Source organism: Cuculus canorus, chromosome 1 (assembly GCF_017976375.1).
Source record: "Cuculus canorus isolate bCucCan1 chromosome 1, bCucCan1.pri, whole genome shotgun sequence".
NCBI classification, from domain to species: domain Eukaryota; kingdom Metazoa; phylum Chordata; class Aves; order Cuculiformes; family Cuculidae; genus Cuculus; species Cuculus canorus.
In genome coordinates, this window is record NC_071401.1 from 176662585 (window position 1) to 176678355 (window position 15771).

Below are 15771 nucleotides of genomic sequence, written 5' to 3' on the forward strand. Positions count from 1 at the left end.
AAAAGCTTGAATTTTCAAAAGCTCACAGTGAAACACAATTATCTTTGCCAGCTGAGGGACAAAACTGACAAAATTTGAGGGACAAATACTAAGCCCTTTTTCTAGCTCAGAGCTTGAACCAAAAAAACAATACCAAGAACAATTTAGCATTTGTCTTATGGCACGACTACAGTATAAATATATAATTAAAACAGATATATACAAAGGATACATCAACATAAAGCTCACAAAACATATGACTGGGTAGACACAGCTCTGAAGATGGTTTGGGGGGCTAATACAGATCCACTGTGAATCATGAAGCTTTGTAGAAAAGTGGTTAGGAGAACACGTTCCTGTTTGTTCCTAAACTTTGCTCTAAAAATTATCCTAATCACAACTAATCCTTGACTCATTAAAAAGCAATCAAACAAACTAAAATACAGAATCATGAATAAGATGTGGTATGAAGTCTTCAGTAAACACCCATTTCCAGGGACTTAATAATCTGTATCTAGTTGAAACCAGAGAAAAAAGACAAGGAACAGTAACTTATTCAGATGAAGGTGAAGTATTTAATTGGGTCTCAATACATTAAATCACTTAAACAGAGTCCTCTTCAAAATGAACCTCAATTAAAATTAACTGAAGGAATATTTTTTATTCCGAACGAGTTTCTGCTATTAATGTAAACTATGTTGTAATTTCACATATTTTCTTTGAAAGAAACAAGCAATAAGAGAAGATAAAAGTATACCAAAAATGACATACTCTCTCCTAGTGCTTTCTAAGAATAACTGAAAATCCTTTCACAGCGTATGGAATAAAATCACTCCAACATCTTTCCTGAAACATTCGACATTCCAGGAAGACAACTTGTATTATTGCTAAAATAATGTGACAATTAGCATCAAAAAAGAAAACAGTTTGTGTCTACAGTCCTAATGATACTTTACAATGCTGAGTAATGATGCACCTAAACATCCTTTGGTCAACTGAAAATTGCTTTATCTAAGACAAGACAGTGACATTTATGAGACAAGCAGTCATAACTCTGATTTTTAGATGTCACATGAAAAATACAGCACCATGTTGTAAGTTTAAATATCAAAGCATTATGTACTGATGCAGGCTCCCAAAGAAGATGATTTCCTTTAGGGAATGTGTTCTCCATTTAAAAGCAATACAATTCAAAATACTTCAATAGATACAGGTACTGACATAAGATTATCTTACTATGTTAAGCATACAAAAGTCACATATAAACAACAAAAATATGGGACGATCCCTGGGCAGTTTCTTTAAAGAAAGACGCGATAAATTAAGGACTGTGAATTTGCTTGTGGCACAGGAAAATCCAGAGAAAACGTTTGATAAAAACGATCCCTGTTACTTGGACTGGATTTAGCTTTTCTACTGTTAAAATATGCCCTTTGCTGCCACCACGTGGGCCTTGCTGCGATGCACCAGCAAAACTTTTTGTGTCTGCAATCCTTTCACATTTGATGGAATCAGATGATCTTTGAGGTCCCTTCCAACCCAAACTATTCTATATTTATATTTCAGATACAGCCTTAAATAAATGAGCTTTGCTCCTTAGGTGTTGCACAGCTCAAAATCACTGCTGAAGTTCAAGAATCTGAGTGACTTTACTTATCAAATAAACAAACAAGTCCCTCACTTTTGAAAAAGTATTCCATAGTACTTTGATCAGACATGCACAACCTGCACTTCACCTTACCTGTTCAGAGACCACAAAGTTAATTGCTGTTCCAAGAGTTCACTGGGTCGGGACCTAGGCTGGACCTCAAGCGGTAGCCAAAGTAACTTGATAACTGTCAGGACAGTATTACGTTAGAGCACATACGGCCTGAACTGCATAGATGTAAGTGATATTTATGATTAAAATAGATGGTGCTGTGATATAAGATGGCTCCAGGCTGCTGGGCAGGTGACATGAGTATTACAAATTAAATACATGCTTTTGATCTGGAAGGTGTTGAGAAGTGCCGCAAGCCTCAGCCATGGAGACAACATAAGCACTTTTTTAATTGTGAAGCCTTCCATCCTCACCTGCACAGCACATTCGTACCAAGCATCTCTACATGAACTTTTAATATGAAGATAAAAGCCTCTCTTCCTGTGAAACCACACTCGAACTGCACATCAGCATGCCTTGTAGCCTGCACGATGCCATCAGGAATGGGGATATACAGTACTGAAAGATGGAGGGAGTCACAACGGTACTGATCAGTCCTCCAGCAACAGACAATCTACAAATTGGGCCACTCGGTCACACAAGAGATAATAAAAGGTTGAGGGGGGAACTACTCTCTTTCCATTTAATTGAGAGAGACTGCATGCGCTTTGAAAGTCAATATCATTCTAGAGTCATAATTTCAAAATCTTAACAGCTCTCACCAGCATATTACAACCCTTTAATGTTTAATGAAATCTGGATTTACATTTTTCAACTCAAGCTGAAAAAGAGCAATCAGGAATGGCCAAATATAGGAGATAAAGTGCAGGACAAGTGTCTCACAGTTCACTGAACTACCATGAGACAAGCCTTGCAGGTGTCCTCTGTAAGAGGGAATAAAAAACCCCTGTGCTCACTGGCACTATGGAAAAGCTGATAAAGTCTCACAGTTGACTTATCTACCCAGGATTTGAGTATCATTGCCACACTACACTTTGGAAAGCAAAGGCCATGAGTCCAAAGACAAGGGGCAGAAACAGATTGCTGGCAAGGTAGCATGGAGTATCCATTACAAAGAACTAAGGGAGGTCTTCAGACATGAGCATCATGGAGTTTGGCATCTTATTGGATCTGCATGCTGCGAATTGAAATTGACTGGGACAGCCCTAAGAATTCAATAGCCCATTACTGCTCCAGTTTCCCCCAAGCAGCAGACAGAGGACAACGTTTAGGATGTTTGCTGGCGTTTTACTAAACCATGCAACACTGTAAAATATTATTACAAAATTCTGTTATTCTCACATTGTCCTTGTTACCATTTATTAAGTGAACTCCTTTTTTTAAAAATGTTTTAAGTCTTCAAGCTAAGCAGCAATGCTGAACCTAGCTTTCTAGAATTTCCCGCTGCAAAACATTTTGCTTGTTTAATCCTTTGAGGGCTTTACTTTGACATACTGGTCTTTTGCACATACCAGGGTTGGGTTTGCCACAAATGTTCAACACAAATGCAGAGGGGTTGTGCAGTAGCCTCCCTGGGCAGACACATGGACAAACAGCCACCTGTGCACATTGCAGACGCCTGGACTTCAGGCTGCATTCACACCCCTAACTGCGTACAGACACTGTTCATCCTCAGGTCTCCTGATGACACCCCTCAGCCTCACTCAGTGACCACTGGCAAAGCTCTGCTCCGGCTTCCAAGAAAATTGTTTTCACCTTTTCAGAGCACTGGTCAAAGATCAAAGAAAATGTTACAATGAAGCTTGCAGAAGGGAAACCAACAAGGTAGAAGCTGTTTACTGCAGGAGAGCAGCCACCCTTCTTCTTGTTCTCTGTAACCATAGAAAAAACCTTTTATTTGCTATAGGCAGCCTGTGTTGATGGAAATAGCACCGAGTCTGAATTAAGACCTACCAAACAGGCTCCCACAGCTGTTGTAAGATGGATAAAAGAAGGAGGGATTTTTTTCAGCCATGTGAGGGCAAAGCCTAGTGTGGAGCAGGCAAAGTGACAGTGACAGATCTGACACAGAGAGCCACTTCAGATGGCAGCCAGCCTCTTCCCAACGCTGCCCGGGCTCACTGTGTAGAGGATGTGTACGTACATATGTGATGGACTGTTGGGCACAAGCGTGATGGACCACAAGTGACAGACACTGCACACCTGCTCATGCACACAAACTCACCACAAGACTCCTCACATGAACAGCAGACCCCTGGGCCAATATACGCCACATTGTGTCGTCTCACAGTCCCTCTCCCAACGCACTGTATCACTGGCTGATGTACACACACACACACATTGACACGATGCAATCTGCAGTGCCCTTCTCATTACACCAAAAAATTAAAATTCTAGATTACAGAGGAAATTCAGTGTCCTCATTCCCACTGCACAGCACAGCCCCGGCATCACACAAGATAGTATTTTTTCTTATCCTCTACAATTGGTTTTACTGTTTCTCAAGCATTAAAAAAATTCTAAAATAAATCTTCTTTCCTCATTTGAGCCTAAAGCGCTACTTAAGGCTACTTGGACTTTTGCAGGAAACACTTTTTCTGCCTTATTCTTACAGCCACTTTGACCAGGTCTGTTCCCTAGTTGGATGCTGCTCTGTTCCAACTGACTCGTCCATCCACACTCCCCAGGTCTCTAACCTAAACCTGAACAACAGCTGAACCTTTCTTGCCTCTGGATCATTTTCACATTCATCCTCTCTATTCCACAAAGAAGAGAGTTGCAAAGAAGGACTAGGTAGAACAAACAGCTCGTTCCTAATCCCGTACCTCAATGCTGCTGGACCTTTAGACAGTCAAACAAACCAGGCCTGACATGGGCCCTGTGCCCTGCTCAGCTCCTCCTTACTGTTTTCAGGGATGAGAAGCAGTAAGAAATAATAGCTGCAGATAATTCTCTGACAGCTTTCAGATATGTTTCCTCAACCAAATGTTCAGTTCTGACTAAAAGAGCAGTGATCTAATGTCCAGTGGGTCAGTGCCATCAACTGTGAAGTCCCCAAAAGGAAATGTCACTGAAAAAAGAAGAGAGACTTAAAATTTAAAAAGATACATTCCAATCTGTCATAAAATATTCAGTTCAAATAGTCACACTTTCCCCCAGCAAGTATCTGTATAACATCTAATCAAATATCAGCAACTTGTTCAGCTTTTGCTTTTCCCAAAGCAGTCTCTCTTCCCAATCCCTGCCACCAGCCTTTAAGGAATACATTCAGACTTTTTAAGTTTGTCACACTAAGACACACGTGAATTGTCTTTAATAAAACTTTTTTAAAAAGCTGAAATCTTCATAACTGCAAAATATACCTTCTCAGAGAAGGTAATGAGACAGAGCTGCTTCTGTGATCATCCTTGCTAGCATGCACACACAAGACACATGATTTTCCTACTCGTGAGCAACAAAAGGGTTTTCATTGATGAGACAAAATATCTGGCAGAAAGAATCACTCTCCTGCCAGCACAAAGGTCAAGCTGAATCAGAGACAGGTCAAGGAGCAAACACACACATGCGAAAAAAAAAAAAAAAAAGAATGCTTTTCACTAAGTCTTGTATACAGTAATTGTAAAGCTTTCATAGCCCTTGTATTGGAAAGATGTGTATTCTGGATGCTTACGGTTCACAGGAGTCCATAGGCAAGTAGGTCAGTTTGTTTCTACAAAGACTGTAACCTCCATGCAGGTAGACTCTGACCTTTACCCTGGAAGCCAGTCCCTCTGGTGTCAGCCACTGCAGTAAGGCACTGTGGCTAAAGGCACACGCTCTGTTCTTTCACACAGAACTACAAACTATGAAGCAAATAGCTTTCATAAGGATTACATGTACTCAGAAGAAATAATCCACTCCTTGGAAGATTTTATTATGGCAACATGAAGCAGTTGACTTTGATGATGTTTGTTGTAGAAATCCTCTTTTCAAAAGTACTGCTTCGGCTTTGAAAGAAAGGATCCAAGGGCTCTGTTTGACTTATCTTTTGCATTGGGCAGTTTGAGACTGAAACTGTCTGTTCCATATCTGCTTGCTGCATTTTCACTGGAATGAACACTCAGAATGACTGTAACAAGCCTTCAGTCCACTTTGGAAAGGCAGTTTGATTCCCTGAGCGCAGTGTGGTTAGCTTCTCAGAATGATCACAACAAATCTGGGGCTGAGGCATCAGCTCCAGGCAAGGAGAAGCTTCACCCCACAGAAAGTGAGAGGGCAAACTGGCTGACACAAGATATTTCAGTACTAGGTTGTGCCCTTTTCCATGCATGTGGACACTGATTGCCACTCAGTCTCTTCAGTGCAGCTAATGGAAGCTTGTAACAGATGTGGGGAGCAGGAATGTTCACAAGGAGAAATGAATTTTGATTCCCAGACATGAGTCAAGCTTTCAAATTTGTTAATGCTTCATCTAACAGCTAGTTATCATTTACGGAGCATTAGAAACACCAAATACAAATCATAACATAATACCAATGACAGTATGACCAAATAAATAGGGAAGCCAGCAACCTGCAATGCTCCCGCCCTCCTCAATTCAGGGATGATTGTTCTGCCTCTTATTGGGCAACTATTCATATTTACTTCATCATTACCGTGATTGTTTCATAAAACACTGCTGATTCTGTGTTGGCTGAAGTCATATATTTAGTCTTCATGTCACAACCACATGATCACTCCAGCTGGTCTGCACTTACATTCATTCAGTGACACCCTGTCTGCCTCCCATTCACCTTTTCTTTTATGTCACATTGCTAACAGAACTTGATAGACTGTGTAATTTTTTTTTACATACTTAAGAACAGTAACACACCATACCAGGGCCTGTTAAATAACTCTTCATCAGGCTCTGTTGGTATCCTCTGACATGCTGCTAAGAACAAGTTATTCAATTGTTTGCACTGTTCTTCAATTCATATATACATTGGGTTTCTTATCCTAGAAACTCTTCAGATGCTGTCTTGCCTTTCATAAATAACATGACTCTGTATTTTTGTCCAATGAACTCATTTTGATATGTATTAGATAACTAACAATGTAGGTTTTCTCAGGAAAATTAACACATGAAACGTGTTAATTTTGAGATAATAGAAGAAAGCAAATCTTCTTCAGCCAGAAAATTAATACAAAAAGCTCCATCTAAAATAAATCCAGACATAATAAAAAGATAGCTACTCATCCCTCAGTCAATCATAACATTGCCCAGTCAGAGAATCTTACAGGAAAAAAACTTAAGATTTTAAAGGATATTTTTAACAAACTAGATCAGCAAATATTATTGTACATAACCAGAACAGCACTATACAACACACTTAATGTTTGTGTTTTGAGTGTGAGCTTCTTCAAGTTTGGATGTTTCAATTTCTTTCAACTTTACCTCTGAATCTCCTGAGTAGGCACAATAGTAATGCTTACATTTTAAGTTACTCAGCCCTAGCTTCAAGTCAAACTTGCTGAGCTGTAACTTTAAATAAAAATTCCAGATACAATGTTCACTTGTACCGTGGTGTAATAGTTGACATTATTAGTCTAGGAGCCCACTTTTTATAACTGATACATTAATCCCCTTGGCTATCTAACTGATTAAATTACTATTCTATTTAAATTCAGAATGCAGGGAGGGGGGGAAAGATGGTGAATATTAGCATGTTTACATTTTAGTAAGCTCTTGTTCACTCTAAAGCAGCATAATATGAGAAGTTTCCAGTAGAACATATTCTACAGCAAAAGAGACAAAAACAAACTCAGTAACCCACCTCATATTCCCTGCCATAATGAGGAACAGATTATAAATGTGAGAAAAAATGAAGAGGAAGAGGATGGTACTGAAGAACATCGTCATCCAAGACCCGTGGTCCTCTCGAAACATTTTCAGACGGAGCAACTGACCTGTGGTATGAATATTATGAGAAAGCATATTTTAGACAGTACACACTTTTACATGATAACAAAAACAAAATAGAGTGCTAAATTGTATTTCTTCTTATATCCAACTATTCTAGTGTGTAGGGAGGGAAGATTTACTATCATGCAGCCAAACTGCTCTTCTGTAGTTCAGCACGAGCAGCTGCTATTCCTACAAAATTACAAGGTTACATCCCACGAACTGATGAAAAACTGGTTTGGGCTCTTACATTCAAAATCACTCAGCTGCAGGTCTGAAGGAGACCGCATCACACCTTTTGCAGCCCGTGGCTGTGGTTTTACACACGCTATATGTGATTCTGCATGCCGGTTAAGCAGGCTTTGCTGTTTCCCTGTATCAACCATTAACATCTCTACCCACTTCTGTTCTCATGCTGGCACAGCAAGCTGAGCAGCCATGCCCAAGGGAACAAGAGTGAGGAACTGACCCATCTAGAAAAAAAAAAGGTAATTTATCATATTTTTTTTTCATTTGCCTTAGTTCCATCACCCTGCTGAATTTGAGGCTCAACAAACAGTAAAGCTTTTATATAATAATTTTATATCATATATATAATATAATAAAGTATCTATGTGCAAATGGGAACAACTGATGGATTAGAAGGGCAACTGCCTAAACCATTCTCTCAGGGAAAAAAACCATGGAATTAGTCTAGACCTCAAGTGCCATGCATTAGTGGCATTTGCACAGTGTTTTGAGGAACATGTCTATTTATTAATTTTGAAGTGTCATAAGTTCCTGTGGCTGTGTGAGATCTATTATTTTTGTCAGTTATTTCTTCACCAGTAACAAGAGAGTCATTAAATCTTGATGGTTGTCTGTCTCTTTCCACTGACTACAGAAGCATCAAATCAAATTCTGCATGACATGATAATAGTGATCTCATCATATGTGTTGGTCTAGCCTGTGAAAAACACAAACATGGAATAGAATTGGGAGTTCAGGACATTTGGGCTCATGAGAAAAAGAGATTAAGGGCTTTTCTGAAAGCATAACTGCAGAACCAGTTGAGGATGAAAGAAATTGCCCAGACTAGCAGCAAACTCCATATCTCAGGGACATCCCTCGACTCAAAGATGCTGCTTGCTTAAGCCCGAAAGTACACTTATAAAATAGAGAGTTAATAAGCACTCCTCTCAGTAAAATTGAGATGACAATACTGTACAATCTCATTGTTCCTCTATTTTATGAGGTAGGACAATCTATGCTCAAGTACTTGATCCGCAAAATTGAAGAATAATTTTATACTCTTTCTTACATTGTAGAATTTTGCTACATTATACTACAATAAGGCTCCAAACTGATTATGCCTGTAAGTTCTAACATTAAAAAAACACAACAGAGAACAGAGCATACAATCACACTTAGCACGTAATTATTACTCATTTCCTAGCCACAAATGTACACAAAACTTTGCCACTGCATCACAGAGTACTAAATACTCTCTAGAGTACTTGAGCTATGATTGGTTCTCATGGTAACGTTCTTGCTATTTCAAAATGTAATATTATGAGTTTGTCAGAGCAAGATTTATTTTATTGTCCTATCCCTTATAGTCTTACTGCAATGCAACACTCCCCCGACCCTGCTTTTCATAATTTATACTTGGTTTTAATGGTTCCTGCTTTTTCAAAGACTATTTACTTGCAGTGATTAACGATCTTAATAAGAGAGGGTGAATGACAGTGAAAAGATGTAGAAATATTTTTTTTCAGTGCTTAACTCCCAGCAAGAACAACATCTAACATCCCAGATGGGATTTCAAAGGCCTTTGTACTAACAGAAAATATTTAACGTGTTTAAGAGCAATATAGTTGCTACAGTGGTCATTTGTGTTATTGAGGTAACACAAGAAAGACTGAGCAACTACCAAGCAGTTTATTAAATCAAAATTTGTCAGATGTTGAGTTACAATGCCTGCCTGCAACAAGGCCCAGTTTCAGCATGGATTAGGGCTGGACACACGGAGAAGCTATAAAGTAGAAAAAACTATTAAGAAATGTGAGGTGTTCATTCAGAGAAAGAAACAGGAGGATCCCAGGACTGGTGTGTGCTGCTGAAGACTGCAGATGCAGGTTTGGGGCAGGAAGACCTGGGCTAAAGTGATAAGGAGGATTTGAGCTCTCAAGTAAGCAAGAGTTGGAGGATAGGAGTTCTCTGACAGGGCTGAGATTTTGGAATGAGGTGGGAACTGTAAGACAAGAGAAGTGATAGACAGGAAGGTGGAGTGAATCAAGCTCTGCATCAGGCCAAGAGGTCCATGAACCAGTCCAGTAGTAGGGCAGCAAAAACAAGGATTCTGGCAGTGAAGAAAGGAGAGGACAGGTAAAGGGCAAACATACGTACACGTCTCAAACCCCTGTACCCTTCTATTTTCCTGATGGAAACAATGACAGTTCCAGGCTTGTCTAGATTGGGATGTGCAGTAAATCTGTCCTTCTCTAAAAAAGCAAGTCGAGACTGCTATGGCAACAGCAATTTATCCTGACTTACCAAGAGGAGGGGCTTAATGATAAGACATATCGCCCTTGCAGTTTGACATCTGCTCTCTGAAAAGCTGCCATTGCATATAGAATATTACTGAAAACACGGATGAAAAACAGAACTCACAAAATAGAATAGTGATTTTAGAAGATCCAGCTTAATGAAGAGGAAAAACATAGCTAGGAATCTATACTTCTGCAAAACAGGTAATTCCAACCTTTCTCAAACAGGTATGAGAAATATTTAAACATTCATTACACCTGTATTTTTTAAAGCAATATAACTTTCCATGTTTAGCTACTACACACTGATTAATACATACACATATGTAGAAATTTCATAGTTTTTCAATACTTTTTCACAAGTATTGTCTTTGGTAGGCAAATTCTTACACCTTATCTACCCTTCTACTTGCAGCTGCTGTTTGCTGTATAGGACTTCATTAACTCTCAAGTAAGTACGTGAACATCACTTTTTAATGAAAGAAATAGTAACTCAATCACAATACAAATTGAGTCATCAAGAAGAAATGAATTGGATGTTAGCACAATCTGGTTACCTAACTGCATACAAATACCGCTCTATATTATTTTTCTTCCCATTGTATTACTATATGTAATACGCTCAATGCAGTTGAACTAAAATATGTGACATGCTCCACTTAATACCCACATTGCATTGTATCTTTCACATCAATTCAGCTGAACTTAAAAAGAGAATGCATGAGATGATTACCTAGCAGGTAAGATGATAAAGTAAAAATTGCAAATAATGCTTGGTACTTTTTGACAAAACCTAGGACTCCCTGTATATTGCTTTACTAATTTGAAAAAGTGAGCTAAAAGGATACACTTTGAGAGCACATGTAACAGAAATATATTGGTGCGTCAATAGTTAGAAATCTGGAATACTCTCTGGTAAATGAAATAGGTTTGTACTAGATTCAAATACAGTTGCAAGATACAAATAAAACTCCTGGAGTAAAACAAAGAAATTAAACAGTTCATATAAAATCAAGGCTTCTGCTATAAAGAGCAGCAAGCAAAAAGGATAAAGAGGTGAAGAGATAGTACATAAGGAAGTTTTTCTTTTACTTTGGACAGAACTCATCAGTTATTATGACCTTATTAAAAATGTCAAAAAAACCCACAGGGTTTAGGGAAGAATATGGTTCCTACAACCTATATACACATACAAGATTAGATATTTTTAAAATAAACAAATGCATGAAACCTAATGGAACTTTGCAAGTTCAAATTAAATGCCATCTGAACGACTACCAGTGATAAACTGTGGGCTACAATTAACTATATGCAGAAACCAGATATTTTCAGTGATACAGCATTTCTTAGCTCCAAAGGAATTTTCCTCAGAAAATAATTTTTCACTGAAACAAGGTCTTCTATCTGCTTCAAGACTTTGGAGGCCCCATTGCAGATAAAAGGGGAACATAAGAAAGTAGAGACTTCAGGATTCAGTGCCTGCAACAAACCAGACAGTAGATCAGCTAATCAGCTGAAACCTGCTTGGCTTCCTACAACAGCGTGAAGATGCTGTCAGGGACAATGACAGAGGACGCTGTATATACTCATTGTCCAAGCAGCACAGATCTAAGTCTTGTTTCTTTCAGACCCAGGGGAACAGACAACACAATAGGAAGATATGAAAATTGAATCAATCAAACAAGACACTTGTTAAAAAATTAAAACTTTTCGAGCATCTTTAGATTCACAGCCCATAACATGGGCTAAAAGTAAAAATCTTACCCATGAATTTAGCATGTTTTCTGGTGTCAATTATGAGTGATGGAGCCCATAAACTTCAATCTTTTCCTGGGCATATGTGTAATATTCTAATATCAAGCACTTCATCAAATTGGAAGCATTCCTTCAATTTTGAATGCCCCATCACATGATTCTCTTTCTGTCCATGACATGTTCATGGCCACCTCCATCAATGGCTGAAACTGTTCAGCTGAAAAATTAATCTCAATAAATTGAAGCATTTTTTAGCCTTGAAAGCCTAATCATACTTTCACCGAAGTCTCGCAAGTCTGTTCTTACTCAGCACTAAGACAATATGCAGTCATCTGTCGCAGTGTAATATCATGGTGCTGTTGCTCAATCTGTCACTGCTAAGATGTGTGTGCATGTGTGTTGACTGGCTTTCTTTAAGAATACATGGACTGAGCAGCGAACACAGTAACAGAAAAAGAAGTTTTCCTGAACTACAGATGCAAAATTTTGGACTTGAACTGTGGAGACAATCTAGTCACATCTTGTAGCTCCAGTTATTCTATTGGTGCTAAGATGGTAGACAGAAAACTTACCACTGCCTGACATTAAAAAAAAACAAACATGCCACTTCTGAAAATCATTACAGCACATACATAGCTTTACTGGACATCAGGGTAGCTCCAGTGGCCTCAGGACACAGCAGAGCACGCTGACTGTCTTCCCAGTGTAGTGAAACCGGGTTCTGATTGTGGAAGAGTCTTCAAAATCTTCTGTATGAAGCTGGAGGCTGAACCCTTTGTGTTCTTCTCTTACTTATTATTTTACGGCAGGAAAGGTTCTTTTTATCTCTGCACCTGCTCCCCTGTGTCCACCCTGTAGGTCACTCACATCGATTGTGAAGTACAGTTTCAAGAACCTAGTCTTTGTTACTGCCTTTAAGCTCTACTATAATATAAAGAATTAATAGGAGACCGTAGACACATGGGAAATGCCTACACGGAGACACATTTTCTAACAACTCTCTGAGCTCCAAATGCACCTGACCCAGCTGTGCAGTTCCAGCACCCCCAGCAACATAACTAATTCCATACAGCTCAACCCTGAGTGCAGTCCAGTAAACCGAAGGTGACAAAGCGGATATGGGATTTATAACTTCAGGTCTATAACTGCCATAATGCAGTTACAAGGCTACACATCCAGGCCAACTTACAGGAAAGTGGAACAGGTGGCACAGCTGTCTGCCTTCCTTTGTTTAGAACTCCCTATACTTCTTTTCCAGAAGCCTGATAAGATCAGGGGTTTGGCTTTACAATTCCCTCATACCATTGTAGCCATGCTGCTTGGGGCTTATCTGTACTGCCAACACAACCTGGAATCGACTGCTTAGTGCCTTCATTTGTAATTACTGGAAAGGAAGGCAGAGAGGTAGGAAATATGATTTAATTCAAATTACACATGACCTCTAACCAAGAGGATTTTAGGAAAAGATAACTCCTATACATATCCAAATTGCTTTTAACTAAATACATTACAAGAAAATGTTACTTAATTGTATTGTACATATTAGGGTGTCTACATTTTAAAGATTTTACAGGGATATGACATAAACTTCAGCTGAAGAAATAAAATTACACAAAATCAGATACTCACAAAAGTTATGGAGAAAACTAGGGAAAGAATACAGTTACCACATATTAAAAGTGCAGTGCTTCATATCAAACAAAAACACATTTAGGCAGCAAACATTGGCCACCTGTGAAATACACTAGGAGTGGAACAGATGGCTTTCTATCCATATTGTTTTTCCATAAAAGTAATCTGGTTTTATTGCTGACCTTATAGATAAACAACTTTCCTTCTCAATTGCATTCTGTACAGTTTCAACTAGGTTTTTGTTAGTCCACTGTATAGGTGAAATATGCATGCAAATCATGGCTTCACTGTAGATGATGTTTGTTATACGTCAACCTATGCCTGTGACATATTTCTGGAAAAGTCATATTGTATTAAGGTAGACATGAAAGCAAAACTTTATGTTTTAAAAAAACACTACTATGAACTTAATGGTTGAAGCTGTTTGAAAATTTTCAAGGAATCAATAACGTTTTTATTAAATCTTTCTTCCATTCAAAGCGTGCTTTGTACTGAGTAAAATTTTATCCTATCTTCCTATCAAGCACAGTAGTGGACTGTCATCTAAAAATGGCCATTTGGATGACCCTTATACAAAGCTCCTACTTGGTCAGACCTTACAGTTTGGCATCACTTGGAGAGAGATTCTAGAAACATGACAAACTGCAGTTGGTGACAGCTCATTCTGGCAAAACGTTCCAACCATTATTTTGTTTTATTATGAATACAAAATCTTTGGGATTAAACACAAGGCTTTACATGCATAAAAACCTTGCTTTGAAAAATACACTGCAGATCTATATACCAGACATCCTATAATGGGTCATCAAGAGTAGGACAAAATGAATTGTTTCTAACCCTACCATAAGCCCAATGCTTAATTTATAGAAGAATGTTAAAAAAAAAGCATGCAGTTATTGACAGTCAGTGCTTTTTTTCTCTAATTGTATACTACACTAAATATGAGAGAGGAAAGACTATAAAGAGCATAATATATTTGGATAAAAGTTCATGAAGGTCTACCTGTGCAGGTGTTGCTGTAGAGTAAGCTTTAAGCATTATTCACTTGGCATTTACATTGTTCTCAGATAAAAGAGAGTTTGTACATCATGCCATATTCTGAGTTCTTTTGCCATTTTAAACATACTGGATTTAACGTATAAGTTTTTAATTTTAAATTCAACACATTTCATTCAATTCTTTTATTTTGAAAGCTGTTAATCTCTTTTCCTTTCAGCCATGCTCCATGGAAAGATGATGAATGGTACATGCACTACTTCTATTTGCCACAGAAATCCTGAGCTGGAGCGGTACTGTTATTTGCTGATTCTGGTTTGTGTTTTCACTTTGATAGTGGGGTTTCTAGGCAATATACTTGCACTACAACATTACCTGTACTGCATGAAGACATGGACTACCAATACAATATGTCTATTTAATTTGGCCCTATGTGACTTTACTTGGACACTCATGGCACCTTTTTCAGTATTTTATGGTCTCCAGAACTTATCCGACTATTCCAGTCAAGCATTTTATCAGATCATAAAACTATTTTTTAGTATTAATATCTATGGAAGTGTCTATTTCCTGACACTCACCAGTTTTGACAGATACGTAGGTGCTGTCCACCCTATCACTTCATTAACATGGTGGAACAAAGAAAAAGCCATATTTTGGTACTATGGATCTTCATAGTGATTGCATCAATGCCAGAAATTTACTACACAGTTACAGCTGGTAGACAACGTGACACTGTAGATTTCCTGGATGGCACTGTAGTACCTTTACAATTTGCAGTGCCATTCACACTCTCCAAATTTGCATTGAGGTTCCTAATTCCAGTCATAGTCATCTCTACATGCTATATGTTAACTCTCAAAGCATTACTAGAACTCAGTAAACATCAGCAAAGAAGGAACAGACTTGGTAGACTTCTGTTATTGATTTCAGGTGCTATGATTGTATTTGCTGTTTCTTTCATACCTTATCATGTTATGATGATGGTGATACCAATTTACAGAACTACATGCCAACCACCTTGTGGAAACATAAGTACATTAAGTGCCATTTATAAAGTCACAAGTATCTTCTGCAGCATCAACATTTGCCTTGACCCAATTATTTTTACAGTAGCAAATAAGACACGCTATCAAAGAATTAAAGCCATAAAATGTCACCCCAAATGCCAGAGCCGCTGTTGTCTGACAGGAAGTGTAAAGGACATCACTCTGTCACCAAGAATTATGACTTGAACACCACTCTACAAAGATATGCATCTCCCACTGCCTATTTGGAAGTGGAGTAGAACGTTTATA

General features: G+C 38.4%; 2 protein-coding genes across 3 annotated transcripts in view; one reads left to right on the forward strand and one right to left on the reverse strand.

Annotated features, from left to right (window-relative positions):
• TMEM117 (transmembrane protein 117) overlaps positions 1-15771 on the reverse strand; it is a 232981-nt gene that overhangs the window by 194637 nt on the left and 22573 nt on the right. For both annotated transcript variants that reach the window (XR_008448091.1, XM_054055837.1), the window contains one exon: positions 7435-7567. Coding sequence is in view for 1 of the 2 variants with exons in the window: in XM_054055837.1 (XP_053911812.1) it covers positions 7435-7567 (133 nt within the window). In the remaining variant the exon portion in view is untranslated. The remainder of the gene's footprint in view (positions 1-7434; positions 7568-15771) is intronic.
• Positions 10249-15708, forward strand: LOC128850830 (P2Y purinoceptor 1-like). The gene is given in 3 exon segments (XM_054055846.1): positions 10249-10318; positions 14694-15128; positions 15131-15708. Coding segments are annotated over 3 exon segments (1083 nt in total).